The 17,166-nt window shown below is 41.3% G+C and overlaps 1 protein-coding gene across 1 annotated transcript in view; it reads left to right on the top strand.

The window, feature by feature from the left end:
• Positions 1-4,876: 4,876 nt before the first annotated feature.
• Positions 4,877-17,166, top strand: part of LOC115906525 (NUT family member 2F-like) — a 39,462-nt gene continuing 27,172 nt past the window's right edge. Inside the window, exon 1 of the mRNA XM_030953758.1 lies at positions 4,877-5,041. Within this exon, the coding sequence (XP_030809618.1) occupies positions 4,904-5,041 (138 nt within the window). The 5' untranslated portion in view covers positions 4,877-4,903. The remainder of the gene's footprint in view (positions 5,042-17,166) is intronic.

Here is a 17,166-nt window from a genome sequence, read left to right as displayed (position 1 = left end):
ACTCTGCATGTGTAGTATGGCTATGCTGCTCAAAGCTTGTTAGCAGCCAGCTTTGACAACTCCGTTTGAGGTTTTCACAGCAATCCTTCAAATGTTAAAGATAATTGTAAACAAATTAGGGGAAGCTTTTCAGTCTCTGCTGCAAGTACAGTTCTTGTAACATAAGTTTTAGAAGTTTTCTTTTAAGTAATGGAAGAGGTAGACGCACAGTGTGTGATTCCTGACTAAGTGAACAATTTGATCTTCAATTTGACTTGAGGCAAGAATGCTTTTTATTGCAAGTGTTCAGCAAGAAGAGCCCAGAAGGGAAAGGGAATTCCCTTTAAGATGTATGTGGAGTGTGACAGCTATCCAGTACCATTAACACTAGAAAACACTACAGAAATGGCATGAAATCTAAAATAGTTCTGCCAGTGTGTGTCTTTGCCTCTTGATTGTGGTGGGCTTCGTGGCAGGGTATGCCTGCTGCAGCAGGGGCATTCTTAACAGTGGCCCCAGCCAGGGCCCAAGCTGCCTGGCACCTGCTCATGGAAAGGTGAACTCTGTGTGCTGAAAGCCCCTTGGCACCTTTATTTCCCTCCTGCTAAACAAGGCCTGGTGCCCAGCACTCCCAGGGTGAGACTGGTGTGGGCCTGCCTGGTGCCCAAATTAGCCTTCAGAGGCTAAGGTGACTTCTGACACAGGCTGAGGTTGACTTCTGTCCTTTCCTGCCTTGCTTCTCAGCTCTGAGCTGGCTGCACTCACTGGCCCAGGCAGGATGTATTGGCAGCTTTCTCTTTGTGACTTTCTGATTTTAATCAGTTGGATAAGGTGTACAGCTAGAAGTGCATTGCAGTAAGTGGTATTGCTGTGTATAAATTCCTAAAATATCAAGGATGTCTCAACCTGGAGGCTATTTGCTGTGCAGGGAAGTGTGGTTTTTAAATGCTTCCCCTTCTGATGTCAGAGTTGTCTTGGGAATGGCTTTTAGGACTCAAAACAAGATACTGATCCTAAACTGTACCTTGTGGAGAACATAATTGATAAGAACTGGATATTTAACACAGAGAGATTTGGGAGTATTGACAGTCTTGGTGTGTAACTTAGCTTCTAAGCCCTCTTGGTATCTGGAAATGTGTTGAAGTATTGCCTTTTTTGTCAGTATTGGTCCAGGGTAAAAATTATCTGTGTTTTGGCAACTAAATAAACGCTTGAGTATTGTGCACCTCAACTCTTACACATTGCATCTGCTTTGCTAAAGGGCTAACAAAGAAGTTTGTTATGTACTGTGTAAGTTTTGGAAAACACCCATAGTGTGTATACACATATGCATTTACATCTATTTATGTATATTCGTATACAAAACCTTATCTTCTTTGCACCAAGTCTCTGCATCTCCTTTGTGCAGCTGCTGGAACAGCTTCCAGAATGGCCTTTTACTTGAACACTCTTGGAGCCCTGAAACAGCTGTCACTGCAGAGCTTTCCCCTGCGAGCTCAAAGCAGGAGATTGAGAAGTAAGCTCTCCTCAATCATGTGTCCGTGGAACTGATGCTAAAACCCAGAATGGTTTGTCCCCCCCTAGGCCCATATGAACTGGAATATCTCGTGCCCATCCCCTTGAAGGAGGTGGTGGCAAAAGTCTTGGCTTGCAAGGTGGGAGTACAGTAGATAACCTTTTGATGGGTTCTCCTGCCATTTGAAACGAAGCCTTTTGTTAGCATACTGGCCCTGTAGTTTAGCTCTTGCTGAGGCTCTGATGCAGAAGGACTTGCGTTTTCCCTAAAGCAAATGCCACGGGTTTAAGGTATTAGACACTTGTGTATGAGCCACTCTCTCCTGCTCCAGCCTAAAGAGACTCTCTGGGCTGTTTGCAGGAATCCTGCAGGCTCGGACTGCATTCCAGCAGTGCCATCTACTGTCCTGTTGGAATACACATTTCTGAGGGGAATGGCTGTCAGGCTCAATGCTGGAGTTCATTCCCTGTAGTTATTATCTTCACAGCAGTGGAAAAGCAGTTTTATAGCAGTGCAGGATAAGGCCAGCTAAACCATGTTTTTATCACAGAACCATGGAATCTGGTGGCTTGGAAGGGAACTATTGATTTGCTGTTGGCCCCAGCATGGTTCTCTGTGATTGCATGTCCCTGCAGCCTTCCCCACGCCTCTGTACCATCTGAGTTGCAGTTTGGTAATGGGGCCATTTTGTTTTCCCTAATTAAACAAATTCCTTAACTTTAACTGGCTTGCTGTGGAGATGCAGCAGCCTCTGCCTCTTCCAGCAGTTCCATTCATTGCATTGAAACCACTTTAACAGGTGATTTGTGTATGTTTGCTCCATCTAACCCTACTGGGTTAACATAACACAGCTTCATGGATTTTTAAGCCCACACTCTTAGCTCCTTTTGCAGCTTCCTCTGATAACTGCAGGCCAATTAGCTTCATTAAATTGCTTCAGTGTGTGTCTGTATCTGTCATATTCATTCCTTCCAGCGTAAAAAACCTTTCAAACAATTGGGGCCGGGCAATAACTGTCTAAAGGAGAAGTTCAGAGGCTGGGGTGTTTTAATAGGATTTGGTTTACAAATAGGATTTCTGAGTAATCTTGGTGGTACAGATTATTGTCTCAATCCTGGCAGCAGCTCTGAAGCTATCCTTCTGAAAATAGAAGCCTATGAAAAATATCACCTTTGCACAATAAATTCTAAAGCTAGCAATTCAGATTCTGTATGTATCTCAAATGTGAAGGTTTTTACTGTCAGCTCAAAGATTGCTTGCAGTATACAGGAAAGAGCTGCATTTTAGAATTCCTTTCCCAAGGCTTGCTTCTTTTTTCTTACTAGCTGGGCAGACTTTGCAAAGGTTTCAGTAGGTAAGAAGGATTGAGATGCAATTGCAAATTTTGCTGGTGATAAGGAAGGATATAAAATTCTGACTCATGCATCACCACAGAGATCTTGCTCATAACCGAAGTTCTGAAATTACTCTTTGGCTTAGGAAAAGGTTGTGCTGTGTGCGTGGAAAACTGGACTCCCCAAAACTCCATGACTTGCTCATACAAAGCCTTCTGCCTCTGGGGTGGCAGCAATATGTAACCTATCCTCATTAAGTGCCTGTACTAATGAATGAGTGACAGTGCACGTATCTGATCCATCTGCCACATAAATGTTTAATTTGTCTTTTGCCAATTGGCCAGAGTTTGGCAGGCACTGCACAGCAGAAAAAAAGCTGCAAGTGTGGTGTTGCATTTCTCCACAGGGAATTGGTGCTGGCGTAGGAGCATTTCTGAATCAGTCTCGACACTGCCATCCTCTTGAAGTTAATTTGGCTTAGACATCAAATGTTACTCACTGGTCCCTTAAGGAGTATCTGATTTCAGTTTGCTTCTCCAGTTGCTTTCTCTATCCTAGAGAAAAAATGGATAAAGGAAGTTTTATTCAGTATTCTCACTTGTTCCTGCAGACTCGTACTCAATGTCCATACCTTGCTGTGAGGCATTTGCTGGGCTGTTATCTAATGGCACTCATTTCCACAGTATGGCATTTTGATGGGAGACGGTGTGATCCTGTAGATAAGAGTGTCTTACAGATGGAGATTTTAATCTCAGTTCTGCTATTGATTTTATAAACGTCCTTCCCCAGCATCTCTGCTGCTGGTATTTTCTTGTCTTGTAGGTGTTAAGCTCCCTATACATACACTACCATCATACTGTGATGGTTCAGTGTGTAGCCTCAGATTGTGCTATGATACAAATAATATTCTGATTAAAAATTAAGCCCTTGGCCTACAGCAGTGCTTGTTAAAGTATCATGCACTCTATTGATAGAGATTTTTCTCTTGGTTTGATGATTAAGATAATACCACCGTGTGAGAAGAAACCTGATGGAAGCAGGAAATCAATCATATTCTAAAAAAAGTTGATTGCCAAAGCTGCCTGCTGGGATAAATTAATATTAATCTTACAGATAGTCTTTCATCTCTAAACAGAAATTTGGCTTCCTTCTTGATTATTGTTTTTAGCCTTTTCTCCTAGTTTATTTTTAATTGGCAGTAGTGTCTTGCACTCTAATACAGCAATCTCTAACACTGCCAAGTAAGGAGCGTATCTCTCTCGGAGAACACTGAGAAGCCACTCAGCTGCAGTGGTAAATTCTGGTTTTAAAGAAGAAAAGTGCCGAACTCCAGGGCCCAGTGTCTTAACTGCCTTCTTTCACTGGAAGTGCCCTCGACCCTTGGAGAATACACATGGATGGAGGGGGTCTTGTGCTCTCTGAATTGCTAATAATAATAATAATAATAATAATAACAATAAACAACAACGTAAGGGTTTTGCACCGGTGTTTCCATGCAGGAGCCAATCAGTGCTGGGGCAGGGAGGGCCGTGCCAGCAGCAGCCTCGGCTCCTTTCCCTCGGTTTTTCCCTTGGTTTTCCCTCGGTTTTTCCCTTAGTTTTCGTCCGGTTTTTCCCTTGTTTTTCCCGCGGTTTTCCCCGTTTTTCCCGCGGTTTTCCACCTGTTTTTCCCTCGGTTTTCCCTTTGTTTTTCCTCGGTTTTCCCTTTGTTTTCCCTCGGTTTTCCCCTGTTTTTCCCTCGGTTTTCCCTTGTATTTCCCTCGGTTTTCCCCTGTTTTTCCCTCGGTTTTCCCTTGTATTTCCCTCAGTTTTCCCCTGTTTTTCCCTCGGTTTTCACTTGTATTTCCCTCGGTTTTCCCCTGTTTTTCCCTCGGGTTTCCCCTGTTTTTCCCTCGGGTTTCCCTTGTTTTTCGCTCGGTTTTTGCCCCGCCCGGCGCGGCGGGAGGTCCCGCGCGGTCCGCCAGGGGGCGCACCCGGCGGTGCCGCCCGGCCCGGGGGCCTCACGGCAGGGGCCGAGGGGGACGCGGACGATGGCGGCTCGGGGAGGGGTCCGCAGGGTGAGATGCAGCCGCCACATGTCCGACCCTGCTGGGAGAAATGGAGCCGCCACATGTCCGACCCTGCTGGGAGAAATGGAGCCGCCACATGTCCGAGCTGCCTGCTTGTCCGCCGGCGTGAGGCTCTGGGCGTGCGGAGGGCCTCACACTGCCGAGGTGGGATCGAAGTGAGCGATGAAACCAGAGGCTGAAGGTCAACATTTTTTTTTCCTGATAGGGCAGAAATCTCCCCAAGGGATTCCTATTGCTTGAGACATTAATTAAAATGGGATAGTTCAAATCTATGGGGACATGTATCATCACACACAGCCCTTTACTGCTGTAGGTCACATCCTCACAAGGACAAAGGTTTTTGATCCCCCTTTAGCAGTCAGCCGGACCGCCTGTTTCATCCCCAGAATCTCGATTCCATTAACGTTTTCTGCTGGAGTCTGAGGACCTGGGATGCCTCAGCTAAAGAGTCTCGAGCCTAAATGAAGTATGTAGGCAAATGCAAAGGCTTAAATAATCATTCTGGGATGAAACTTGATGCTCCGTCTGACCACACTAATTTCTCATGAGAAACTTTGAACAAATAATTGGATATTTCATTCTTGCTAGTTGCATTAATCCTTTTGAGTCATTCTTTATGATAGTCTTCTTCCATTTCCCATTGAGCTATAAGAAACAAGTCAACATGTAAGATCCCCAGTGTTCTGAAAGTTTCCCAGATGCCAGAAGTTGACTTTTAGGTGATTTACTCATTGTAAAGGTACAAGGGCTGGAGTTCACCATGACAGCTGCTTGGTAAATAGCTCAAAGCATCTATCCCTGTCCCCAGAAGTTGTTATTCAGTGGAACTACTTGAAACTTGTATTTACAGGCTCTTTGTTTAACTTCCAAGTATACCTTATTCATAGTTGAAGTATAAACACAGGAATGCATGTGTTGAGAATGGGCCTCACTTTAAAAATTACCCAAATTCAACAAAAGTCTTTCTGTGGTTCTCTCTGAAAGGGGCTTTGTAGAAGGGGAAGCTACCTCTGCTGACCTCCCTAAGTAAGCTTCAATTTTGACGTTCTTAGTGACTAGATGAAAATAATTTGAGTGACTCCCTAGGGAGAGGATGTCATGGAAAGAGCATTCCTGCATGCACTGGACTCTCCATAGGAGTGCTGTCCAGACCCCCAGCAGGGCATCAGGGTGGGAACAGGTCTGGAGCATGAGCTGCTTCCTCACAGCTAATGTTGTGTTCCACGGGTTGAAGTTCAAGGATCTTCTGAGAGGCTTCAGTAGCCAGCATGGGAATAAAGGTAATTAACTTGTATTCTTGAAGCACTTTGTCCCCCATTGCAGGCTGCCCACTCCCATTTTTTGGAGGCATTTGTGAAGTGGCATATATGGGATTAAAGTGGTCTGTGTGTATTTGGGATCTTACCAGAAGGGATCAGTGCTTAACGTACATAGACAATGATCAATTCAGTATAAAATGACAAAAGCAGTTTGTAAGGAGATTTGTCTTTCTGTCAGTTATACCTTTAAAGCTATTGATCTGCCAGAGAGCATTTTGGAGACTTTTTCCATTTTTAGGGATTGCATATTTTGATGCGTCACCAGATGATTATAGAATTAAGATAAAAATGTAGTTCACTTTTAAGAGTTGAAATCAGTAATAAATATTTCATTAAGTTATCTTAAACTGTCAGGGTGAGGAAATATACAGTGTTCATGATTAAACTTATGGATCATATTGTTGAACCTTAGTTTGCAGTTATGCATTAGTAGCTAAATATAAATTATAAGGTCTAAAGTCCTATTAGAAAAACTAGAAGCATTAGATGGAGATGGAGACATTAAGAAGAGATTTAAAAATCTGGACCATTTTGACTAGCATCTTATGCTTAATTTCTATTTGGTTCTATAGGCACTCTCCTTTCAGAAGTGCTCATTTTAAGAGACAGAAAATTAACATCTGCCAGCAGATATCAAAACTGAGAGGATAAAGCAGCCTTTCTCTTGTATCTGTGTACATAGAAACTTTTCAATGTCTTTATTTAAACAGCTTATCTCCTGATGATTTCTCACAGCTCATTTCCTAAGAACATGTCAGATGTTTTCCTTTTCTAGTGAAACAGGCAATTTTTATTCACCTTTTGTTTAAAATCTTACTAGGGACCTTGGGGAAAGATATTACACTAAAGCAGAATGTGTTCAGCAGCTGGTTTGTCCTTCAGTAGGCACTGGCCTCATGAATCAATGTAACCTAAACCAAGTAAACCCCTTTTCCCTGGTGCCTGCAGTGTGCTCTCTCTGGGGGCGAGTCCAAGGGCTGAAATGTCCTTTCTTTACTGACTGGCTCTAGTCAGAGTGAGTCACTTGGGGAGAGTCTGGACGGCATTTGCATGCAGATTGTTTTAATGTATGAAAAATGCATGAATATTCCCTCAGGTGTTAATTAATGCAATTGTTAGATATTGAGAACTTCAAGCAAAAAAATAATAGTGTTCTCAGACGGTATTCAAATGTGCTCCCTACACCTAATTATTTGGACACACTCCTTAGGAATGTCTGGCAGACAAACTTTTCCTTCCTTCTATATTCCTGTGACTACACTGTATCTTTGTAAGGAGAATGTTGGGATTTTTTTCAGTTTTCCTTAGCTAGTTGTAAAGGAGGAGAATTTATTGTCCATTTCTGTACACAATTATTGAGTTTGTGGGTTTTAATTTGTTGGGTTTTATTAGCTGTAGTCGGGAGGTAAAGAGGAGGATCTTGAACAACCTCCTTTGATCAGACTTTAAATACTGTATTTAAGAGTTAATTTAATCAGTAAACAGCAGGAGATTATTACATTTCCTGGGAAGTTTTTCAAATGATAAAAATAGAATTGCTTCCCTCAGGACAGTTTTAATGAGTCTAGAGTTTGGGTGGGATAAAGACACATGCAGCAGCTTTGTATGTTCATGCTCTATGTAGTATATGTGACCCTCTGGAATGAGGATTCCTTGTCATTGTCAAGAAATTTAATGCATGTGGAGGAAAAAGATTAATTGCTTCTGGTTCTGATTTTCAACTTGACCTCCACAAAAGGAAGGTCCCTGTAACATCTTGAATTGTGTCATGAAAACAGCTCTGCTCCTTCATTAGTGGTGGTAGCTCATAGTGCTGCATTGAAATCAGCTCTGAAAGCTAGGTTTCTCTTGTAGTCTCCATGTTGGCTTTTGGAGCTTCTGGGAGCTAAGACAATGAAAATTAACAACTTGATCCCATTAACAGCATCCATAATTGTTTTTTCCTGCACAGAGCTGTCCCTTTAGACATAGATGCTACAGGAGAAATATCAAATAGGTTCTGAACACACCAGTTTTCACTGGAGGGGGTGACTAGCTTGAAAGCAGTGCTGTGAGTACCAGTTTGGGTGAGAAAGAACTTCATTTTTACATAATCTATATTTTCAGTCAGACAACAGGACCGTTTTACTTATAGTTCCTATCATAGCATGAAAGGAGAACACAAAACTGTGTGCACATTTGACTCTTGCTTGGGAAATACCAACCAACACAACGATGTTGTAACTGTGTTACAATTGCAGAGAAGCACATCTGAGCATCTTATTCATACTTAGGGATGTACCCTAATTACATCAATATTTAGTGATAATGTGGAGCACAAAACCTATTGACCTTCTCCTGCACACCCAGCATACTCACAGTGCTCATGGCATTTCCAGATAATTCTGTGCACTGTGGCCTTGCAGGAGCAAAACTTCTGCATAGGAGCTCCATGAACAAAACTAGAATTAGTATTTCTGCAATAAATCTAGTATCATTTCAGTAGAAAGTTGTGAATAATACAAGGCAGCAGAATGTCTTATTTGGCAATTTCACTTTGCTTCTATCTGAGAAATTAGCATGTGAAAAGACACCTGTAATCCAGGCTTAGTAGCTTAATTTAATATGAACTATTTTTGAAACTGAATGGCAAGTCATAGTTAATGGTGATCGATACAGTAGTTTTGATGAAAAAAAATTCCCTGGGATGACATCACTTCTTCCATTATTATAGCAGCCCTTAAGCTAGGCAGCCCCAGAGCTGAAGAGAAAAATGTAAGGAAAAGAAATTATGTCTCCAACTTTTTTTTTACCTCTGTTTCAGACTGAGTTTATTTCAATTTCTGTGTTCAGATGATCCACCTGAAATTTGTTTTGTTGAGGTAGGCTAAGAACATGGGCTCTGAAATTAATTGCAAGTTCCAGTTCAAGGTTGTCTGGTTATTTACATAAGGTAACATTTTTTTCTTTAATGTCAAGAAATTTATTTACTCTGTGTTCACAAAGCAGCTGCCTTCAGCTTTAAATCAAATATATAGTGTTTGAAGTCTGTCAGTGGAAGCCTCCCTAGTGCCTCTGTCTATTTGTGGAAGTCAAACTTTTTTGAAAGCAATAGTTTCTAACCTGCAGAAATTATTTTAGAATGTGGCCAGTGTGCCACTTTCTTGTGTCATCTTTCCAGCCAGCTTTGCAGGAGAGCAGCATCACAAAGGTCTTGCATATTGTTTGGTTTCATGTCAAAATCCGTGTTAGCACTGGGAATTAGGAGTAAAAGGATGTGTACAAATGTAGCTGCTCCCTCCTTTGAGCCATGTGAGTTGTGTCACTCAGGTGGACACTGTTACACTGCACTGTGCTGCTGGACTGCAGCATGGTGAAAGTGAAAATTATGAAATACACCTAATTACAATTAAATGAGGCAGACATTGAAAACTTTCAGTAATTGTTTGATGTGGAATATTGATCTGATAGCAGTTGCCTGGGGAGGGATTTACAAGAAATACATATAAACAGTATTGCTGGCTTTATTCTTGAAAGTTACCATAACTATGAGGGTGGAGTGAGTTCAAGATGTGCTTGCTTTGGTTGTACTTGCCACATTCCTCCCTCAGGTGCAGGAAGGTAGGTATATTTAAATAGTTACCTCTCTGTGCCTTGACACTGTAGATAATATTCAGAGATAAAGACACTATATATCTGATGAAAATTCTACTTAGTGAGAGCTGAAATGCTACTAAACAATGGCACCATGAAATAACGATATTTTTAACTCTTACACTGCTTCCCATCCATGCAAGCTATTAAATTTTCCAAAGGTATTAATTTCCATTAAAGGACAAAATTGAATTGTTGTGTAGCGGACATTTTGGTGAGTGGAGAAGTTTGATAACTCTCCCAAAGTCACAAGAGAAATTGGTGACCGCCAGGAATAGAAGGCACACATGCTGACAGCCAAGTCTCTGTGAGCCACAAGACTGTCCTTCCTCCTGCACACAGAGCAGCACTGGCACGAAAGGGAAGTAATTTCTGTGGGTTTGGAGAGGCCTTTCCGGCGATTCTGGCAGCATCAGCAGAAGGACACACGGTTTGGATGGGAAGGACTCTCTGCATGGCCCAAAGTGTTCTGTAATGTTGGCTGCTTTCATACTGGTCTCATTTTATGAGGGTTGGCCAAATATTCCCCATGCAGGTAGAAGACCAAAGATGAATTTACCCTTTTTGTTGAAGATGTTAGTGAGTGGGGGATAAAAAAAGCCATATAATGCTTGTAAAGCCCTTTGGTCTGTGCTGCAGCAGGCACATGTGCCAAGGAAGAAGCTTGTAAAACTGGTAAGAAGAATTGTTCTTTAGTGCCAGCTTTTAGATCTAGCTCTGGCATAAGTAATGGAAAATATGTATAAATTATATTCAGCTGCCTATTAGTATGAGCCTATACTATACAATGTTAGTCAAAGCAGTAGCCAAAGGAGATATTGTGTTCAACACTTCAGGTGTAACAGCAGGAGACAGTGAGTACAACGCAGTAAAGCAGGAGAGGCGCTCGCTGGCCTGGTCACACTCTGTGGATGCAGCTGAACTGTTTGTGATGGGCAGGGAGCAGGCAGGGAACACAGCCCTTCCTGCCCACACCATGGGATGGGTGCTGCCTTGGGGGTGGTTATTTGTGGAGAAATATCTTTTCCTTCCTTTGATATTTTGACCCAGAAGAGTGGGTTAGTAGTGTAGAAGCATCAGGATGGCTTTCACAGAGCTTGCCCCTGCCCATGTGCTAGGTTTTATCAGTATTAAAAACTGTCTAGTCCATATTTCTGTAATTACTGGAAAGACAATAGTAAAATAGTTTTCTTCATAAGCCTTTGTTTATCCTCATAAATGTTTTGGGAAATGAAGGAGGTTATTTCTTGTAGTACATGATATAAACAGTGTGATTCTGCACTTACTTTATACTGTCATCTTGGAATGGGTTGAGGATAATAAAAATAAGTGGTGTTTGGTCATCTGACATCTGGCAATTAATATGAATACACTTTTCCATAGGCAACAGAAAGCAAAAGGATTATAAATATAAAGTAATTATGTAATATTAATGTTGCAGTAGTGGCCAAAGACCTTAGTTAGATTGGCAGTCTCACACCTTTAGGTGTCGTGCAAACAGTAAGTAAATATTTCTGCCTTAAAAAGCTTACAAATGCTGACAGCCTTTTTTTAGACAAGAGTTACTGTGAGTGCAGAGGTGGTTCTTGTTCAGTCATGACTAGAGCAGTCATCTTGAAATTGTGAAGTAAGCAGAAGGTAGAAAAAGTACAAATGAAAGTTGTAGAAACTGAAAGAGAAAATGCATTTGTGGAATGAAAAAGTATTGATCACAACTTGTCTCAGTGGAAATTTATCTTATGTAGCAGCTGGTAAGATCCAGAGACATTTGGATTCCCAAATGTATGTCATGCCCTGGTTGGCACTGCAGCTTCAGATGTGGGAGTCCAGCACATTCTCCTTGACATAGGCTGAGCACTAAGGTGCATAACTCCCCCCTGAGCTCCACTGTGGCTTTATTGCAATGAGAGAGAAGAGACTCTCCTAAGTACTCAGGCCCAGATTTTTTGTGTGTTAGATTCCCAAGTCTTAATTCTGCAGTCTTTTAATAGTGAGTTTTCAATATCTTACAACATTTAAAGAAAAAAAAAAGTAGTCAGTGCTTTACTGCATCCAGTTGGATTGATATTTACATATGCTCCCTTCTGGCAGCTTTCCTTCTGATAGTGTCGCTCTGATTAGCTGTAAAAGACTGAGGAGATATTCTTGAAATAGGTTGTTCCTAAGGGCCACTCTGATGTTTATCCTCTTATAGTATGGCACAGCTGGGAATGGCAATTTGCTCTTGTAACAGGTTGACCAAGGATCAGCTGCAGTATTAAAAGATTAGTACCCAATAATTTCCAGCGAGCTGTTCTGTAATAAACTCAGCATGTTGATGTGGATTTTCAATGTTTGCATGTCCATCTCCTTTATGTAACATTTCATTTCAAGTCAGCAAAAAACTCCAAAACCCAAAAAAAACCCTGCCAAACAAAACTCCCCAAAAAACACCACCACCCCACCCTCTATATTCTACGAATTTACACTCTGATGTTAACAAACACTTTGATTTTAAACTTGTAAATTATGTAATGATATATGTATTTAGACATCTGGACAACAGCTCTGACAAAGCAAACAGGCCACTCTTAACCAATAGGTTGCTATGCTGCCAGCCAGAACAAATGAGAAGTATGTGGACTCAGTAGGAAGAAAATCAACCAGTTAATTTGTTTTCAAGGTTTATTATCATTATTGAATCTTACTTATTAATGACCTCTGTACATACAAAATTGAATACATCTCTTATAACAGTGTTTGTATTTATCTCATGAGCCTGCTGTAAGCAGCTATCACTGTAGTGTTACATATCCACTTATATCTCATTTTCCAAAGTGCATAGCTGCTATGTGATGAAACAACAAAACAGCATTAAAATTATTAGCATTTAGAGGTGTAGCAGCACTCTCATTCCTTGCTGTCCTCTTAATTCTTCAGAGTTAGAGATGAGGACTTGTGTGGGTCTTGCAACAAAATTTCTGGGAATTGGTATGGGAATTGGTAGGCAGGAGCTTTGGCAGTCTGGTGTCTTGAATGCTGATGGATCTTTTTCCAGTGCCCTGGATACAAGAGTGCTTTGATGTTACTTTGGATTTTAGCCATGGTTGATGCTACAACTCGTTTTCTCCAGAGAAAACATAGTGTTGTCTGGCCAGCTTTAGTCAGATGTTTAATGTTAACTTTTATATGTAAAATCAGCTATGCAAGAAAATGGAAAAATGCCGTTGCCCTCAGAGTGACACTGTGTTTCTTTAGCCTGTGAGCAACACAAGTGGGAATTACAGTGTTTGGCTCTTGGCCTTTGGAGCTGTCACAAGGTCAGTGAGAGTTATGAGATGCTTGCACTGGCTTTGTACTGTGCTCACCGCATCTCCGTGCCCAGGACACTGGAGTGAGCGATTGCAGATCTTCTATGGATGCTGTGGCAGGTTCTTTTGAACTGCAAAAGAGTTGTGCCAGATCTGCTCAAAATAATTTAAAGCCTGCTAGATCTGCTCGCTTCAGCCGTGTGTGATGAAGCTGAGTGCGTGCCTTTGTTGCAAAATGTAGATGTGTTGGTAATTTAGCAGATTTTGAAGCACTGGATGTTGTGCTCATGAGAGCCAATTTTTTCATCCTTTAAATAGCAGCATCTCTGGTTCACATATGATAAGAAGCGATGCTATTTGTAACAATGTGCATTTGCTTGTTTTGCTATGGGTTGTTTGAAAAAAATCTGTTCCTGAAGGGTTGTTTTCCTTGTTTGCATGGCTGGCTTGTGAGGGCTTTAGTCACTGGGTTCAGGTTTGCTGCTGCTCCACTTAGCATCTAAAATGTCTTGGCAAGGAGCATGAAGTGTTTTCCTCTTCTTCCCGGAGGCTCTGCAGAAGCTTCTGCACTGGCTGAGCCTGCCCCTTCACTGTGTGGTTCAAAAAGAAAAAGCAATTTCCCCTGTTGTCAGGCAGCCTCCTGTCAGTAATGTGCCTCCTAGCCTCAAGAAGGATCCCAGCCCCTCTGATTCTCCATGTGTATAAGAAGAGGGGCTCATAATACTGCAAAATAAAATCCAGGATGGTGCTGTCAGCCTGTGATTACTTTGGAGGTTGAAAAAGCAGGAATTTGACAGAAGAAGCTCTAAAGCCAATAAAGGACTTTTTTTGCCCTTGCTACACTTGGCTTGAGATAAAAGTAATTGTGGATGATGTATTTGATTGGTAGGAATCACGCACAGTGGAAAACACATTAGCATTTCAGAGCTATAGTATTTTGAGCCCAACACTATGTGTCAAACAATAGCCAGCAATTTCAGCAGCAATGGTAAAATCCATGTGAAAATTGATTAAGAAACAATATGTCCAGAGGGCAAGATATTTAGAGTGGGTATTTGGCCTTTGTTCATGCTTAAATGTTTTTAACCTTTCCAGTGTTATAAGTGGATTGTAGGTATATTCATAATATGCATTAGTGTTTGCAGTCAAGCAGAAATCTTGAGCTAATGTTAGAGCTTAGTAAATAAGATGCAGGAAGAGGTATGTCACAATGGATATATTTTTAACATGCAAAATAGTCTTTGTTTACTGTATTTTAGAACGAAAAAATCTCCACATATTGCTAAGATAAATAGATCAAATTCAGGGTTGAGTTACATAGAACTTAACTTCAAATCAATATTCTTTAGTTATGTTGTAAATAACTGAAAACAGAATTTGATCATCAGAAGACTACTAACATGCCAAGCATCCTTGGCAGTCACCACTACTTTGAACCTTATACTGACATGTGAAATTCAACCTATTTCCTGTGTTGAGATGCAGTTGTTGAAGATATTTGCTGTTTTACAATAACTTCATGTACCTAATGGTTAATTACATTTTGTCACCCCGCTGTACAAGGCCTTGTAACTGAATGTCAGGCTTCAGCAGCTTTCACTTGGCTCATCCAAAACTCTTCTCCCAAACTGTTTCAGTTGCAGCAGCTGCTTCTCTTCTGAAAAAAGTATTGTTGAGGAGATGGATTTACAAAGGCATTTCTCTCACCCTCCCCAGGAGGAGAGTACCTGGGAAACTGAGCCAAGCTAGGGATCCCCAAAGGACTTAGCACATTGTAATGCAGAAAGAAATGAGACTTCTCAAGCTGGTGTCAAACCTGTACCTCTGAGAATTACATTGTGCTTCTGAGCTTTGTAATCTGGAAGTGAGAGTAGAGGAATTGCCTCTTTCCTCTCAACTGGGTCAAACAAGTGCAGCAGAGCCTGGCTGTGTTGCTTCCTTAATCATCCATCTGCCTGGGAGCTGCTGTCTTCAGCCTAAAGGAGTCTGTGGGTATCTTAGGTCATCTCTGCCTCACAATGAATCTTGTGTCTGCCAACAGACATTCCCAGCACCAGGGCTTAAGGTGTTTCTGTAATACTCAAAAAAATTTTTGCAGATTTTTGGAGATAAATGGAATCCTTCTCTCTTCTCAGCTTTTTCAACTTCTGTGTTGTTCTGTCTCATAATCTTTCTGTTGTACAACCATGTTGTGAGATAATAGAAGTTAAAAATTTTGTCCAGGACGAGAACTGTTGTATGAAGACTTACTAAAAAAGAGGTCTATGGAGTCTTATCTTTTTTCCCTCCTAAAATCATTGTGTGTTTACCCACCTCTGCCACCACTTAAGTAATTAAAAAAATAAAGAACCAAAACTGAGTTTGCTAGCTCAGGCAGAGAAGTGAAAAAAAGTGAGAAAATGCTGCCTTAGGCACGTGGAAGTACAGTATTGAGACTCATACAAGATAATGAGATAGAAAAAATACTGTTATATACTTGAATTGTAAATTTTTTGCAAATATCAACCAAATGCTTGATTGTAATTGAAATTGAGGAATTCCTGGTCTTTCTGTATAAGCAGCAAGTGATTTAGGTCCACAAGTGGAAGCTACTGGTGGCTCTTAGGAGCTGCACCTGGCTTCCTCAGTGGAGCTATGTGGACAGCTGCTCTGAGGAAGCATCTCCCAAGTTATTTTAGTTGCTGTCTCAACTTTCCAGACTGTGTCTTTACCATCTTTCTTTGCTGGAGTTATAGCCGTAGCATAAGGCCGAGGTGCACACTGCTCCAGAGCAGCCAGCCCTCACAAACCCCAGGCTGTCCCTTCCTTCAGGTCAGATCTGTCTGAATACAGAACCAGCCTTCTCACTCAGCTCTACGAAAACTGCCCAGATTTCCCAACAGAAGTTTCACAGAAATTAATGCCAAGAAAATTTGTGGTCAAATTGTAGTATCTAAGGCCTGCATGTTGCATTTGATTCTTGCCTGCCTTAAGCTGTGTGCCGCTATTTTCACAGGTGCAGAGCAAGATGTAGGAGTGGAAATTGCCACCAACTCAAAACCATAACACTTTGCATATTGGAAATGACTAATCAAGGTGCAAAGCAACAGCTTTCAGAATGTGGTCTTGAGTTACTAATAGAGGCAGGGCTTTGCTAGGTCAGGAATTGCACAGCTGTTTGGTTGGGGTTTTTCTTTGGTTTAGTTTTGGTTTTTTGTGTTTTTTTATGTTCCAGTGGAAATAAATTCACTATTTTTTAATCTTTCTCATAACCTTGTTAATTTTTCACTTGCTAGCATGCATCTCAGTGCTGAATTCTGAGCTATGGTTTGATACAGCTAATGAAAAAATTGCCACTCCTCTCTGCATCATTAGCTTAATGTTAGTTAATAATACTTAGTATTTTGCAGAGTCACTTGTATCTTCAAAGCACTTAACAGTTATTAACTAATTAATCCTCACAACATGCCTGTGAGTTGGAAGGTAAATAAATATTAACATTCCCCTTTTAGCAAAGGGGTAACCAAATAGGAAGATTAAGTGATTTGCATGGACTTAGTGGCAGAGCTGGCAAGAGAAGTCCTGTGCTTTAATGCTTGTGCTTATCCGTCCAGCCATACTGGCTCAGTGTGAATTAAACCCTTCACCATTATCCTGTGTAGCCTTTCTGAATACTTCAGTACTTTTTCAGATCTAAAGTTTATGTCTCTGATCATACCCTATCATACTGAAGGATGGCTGCTGCCCTGGGGTGCAGGTCCTTCCCATGTCCCATTGCACAGTGTGGCAATATTAGAAAGGAGGCTACAACTCCCTTATGCTTCCCCCAGAAAATCCACGCCAGGCCTGTATTTAGAATGTTCAGAAGAAAAATACTGAGCCTTCTCATATGTAATATCTCTGGCCATTGCTTTTACAGAACAATATTAATTAATTATACTGCTTTTTCACTCAGTGCTGAATCAAAGCTGGAGCACCTGAAAATGGTCTGTGGAGACCATGTTGTCAATCACAGTGAAACTATGGGAATTCTGTCTGATATGCCTAA

This window comes from Camarhynchus parvulus, chromosome 8, assembly GCF_901933205.1.
Source record: "Camarhynchus parvulus chromosome 8, STF_HiC, whole genome shotgun sequence".
Lineage (NCBI taxonomy): Eukaryota > Metazoa > Chordata > Aves > Passeriformes > Thraupidae > Camarhynchus > Camarhynchus parvulus.
Note: the sequence above shows the minus strand (reverse complement) of the source record. Positions and strands in the feature narration are given on the sequence as shown.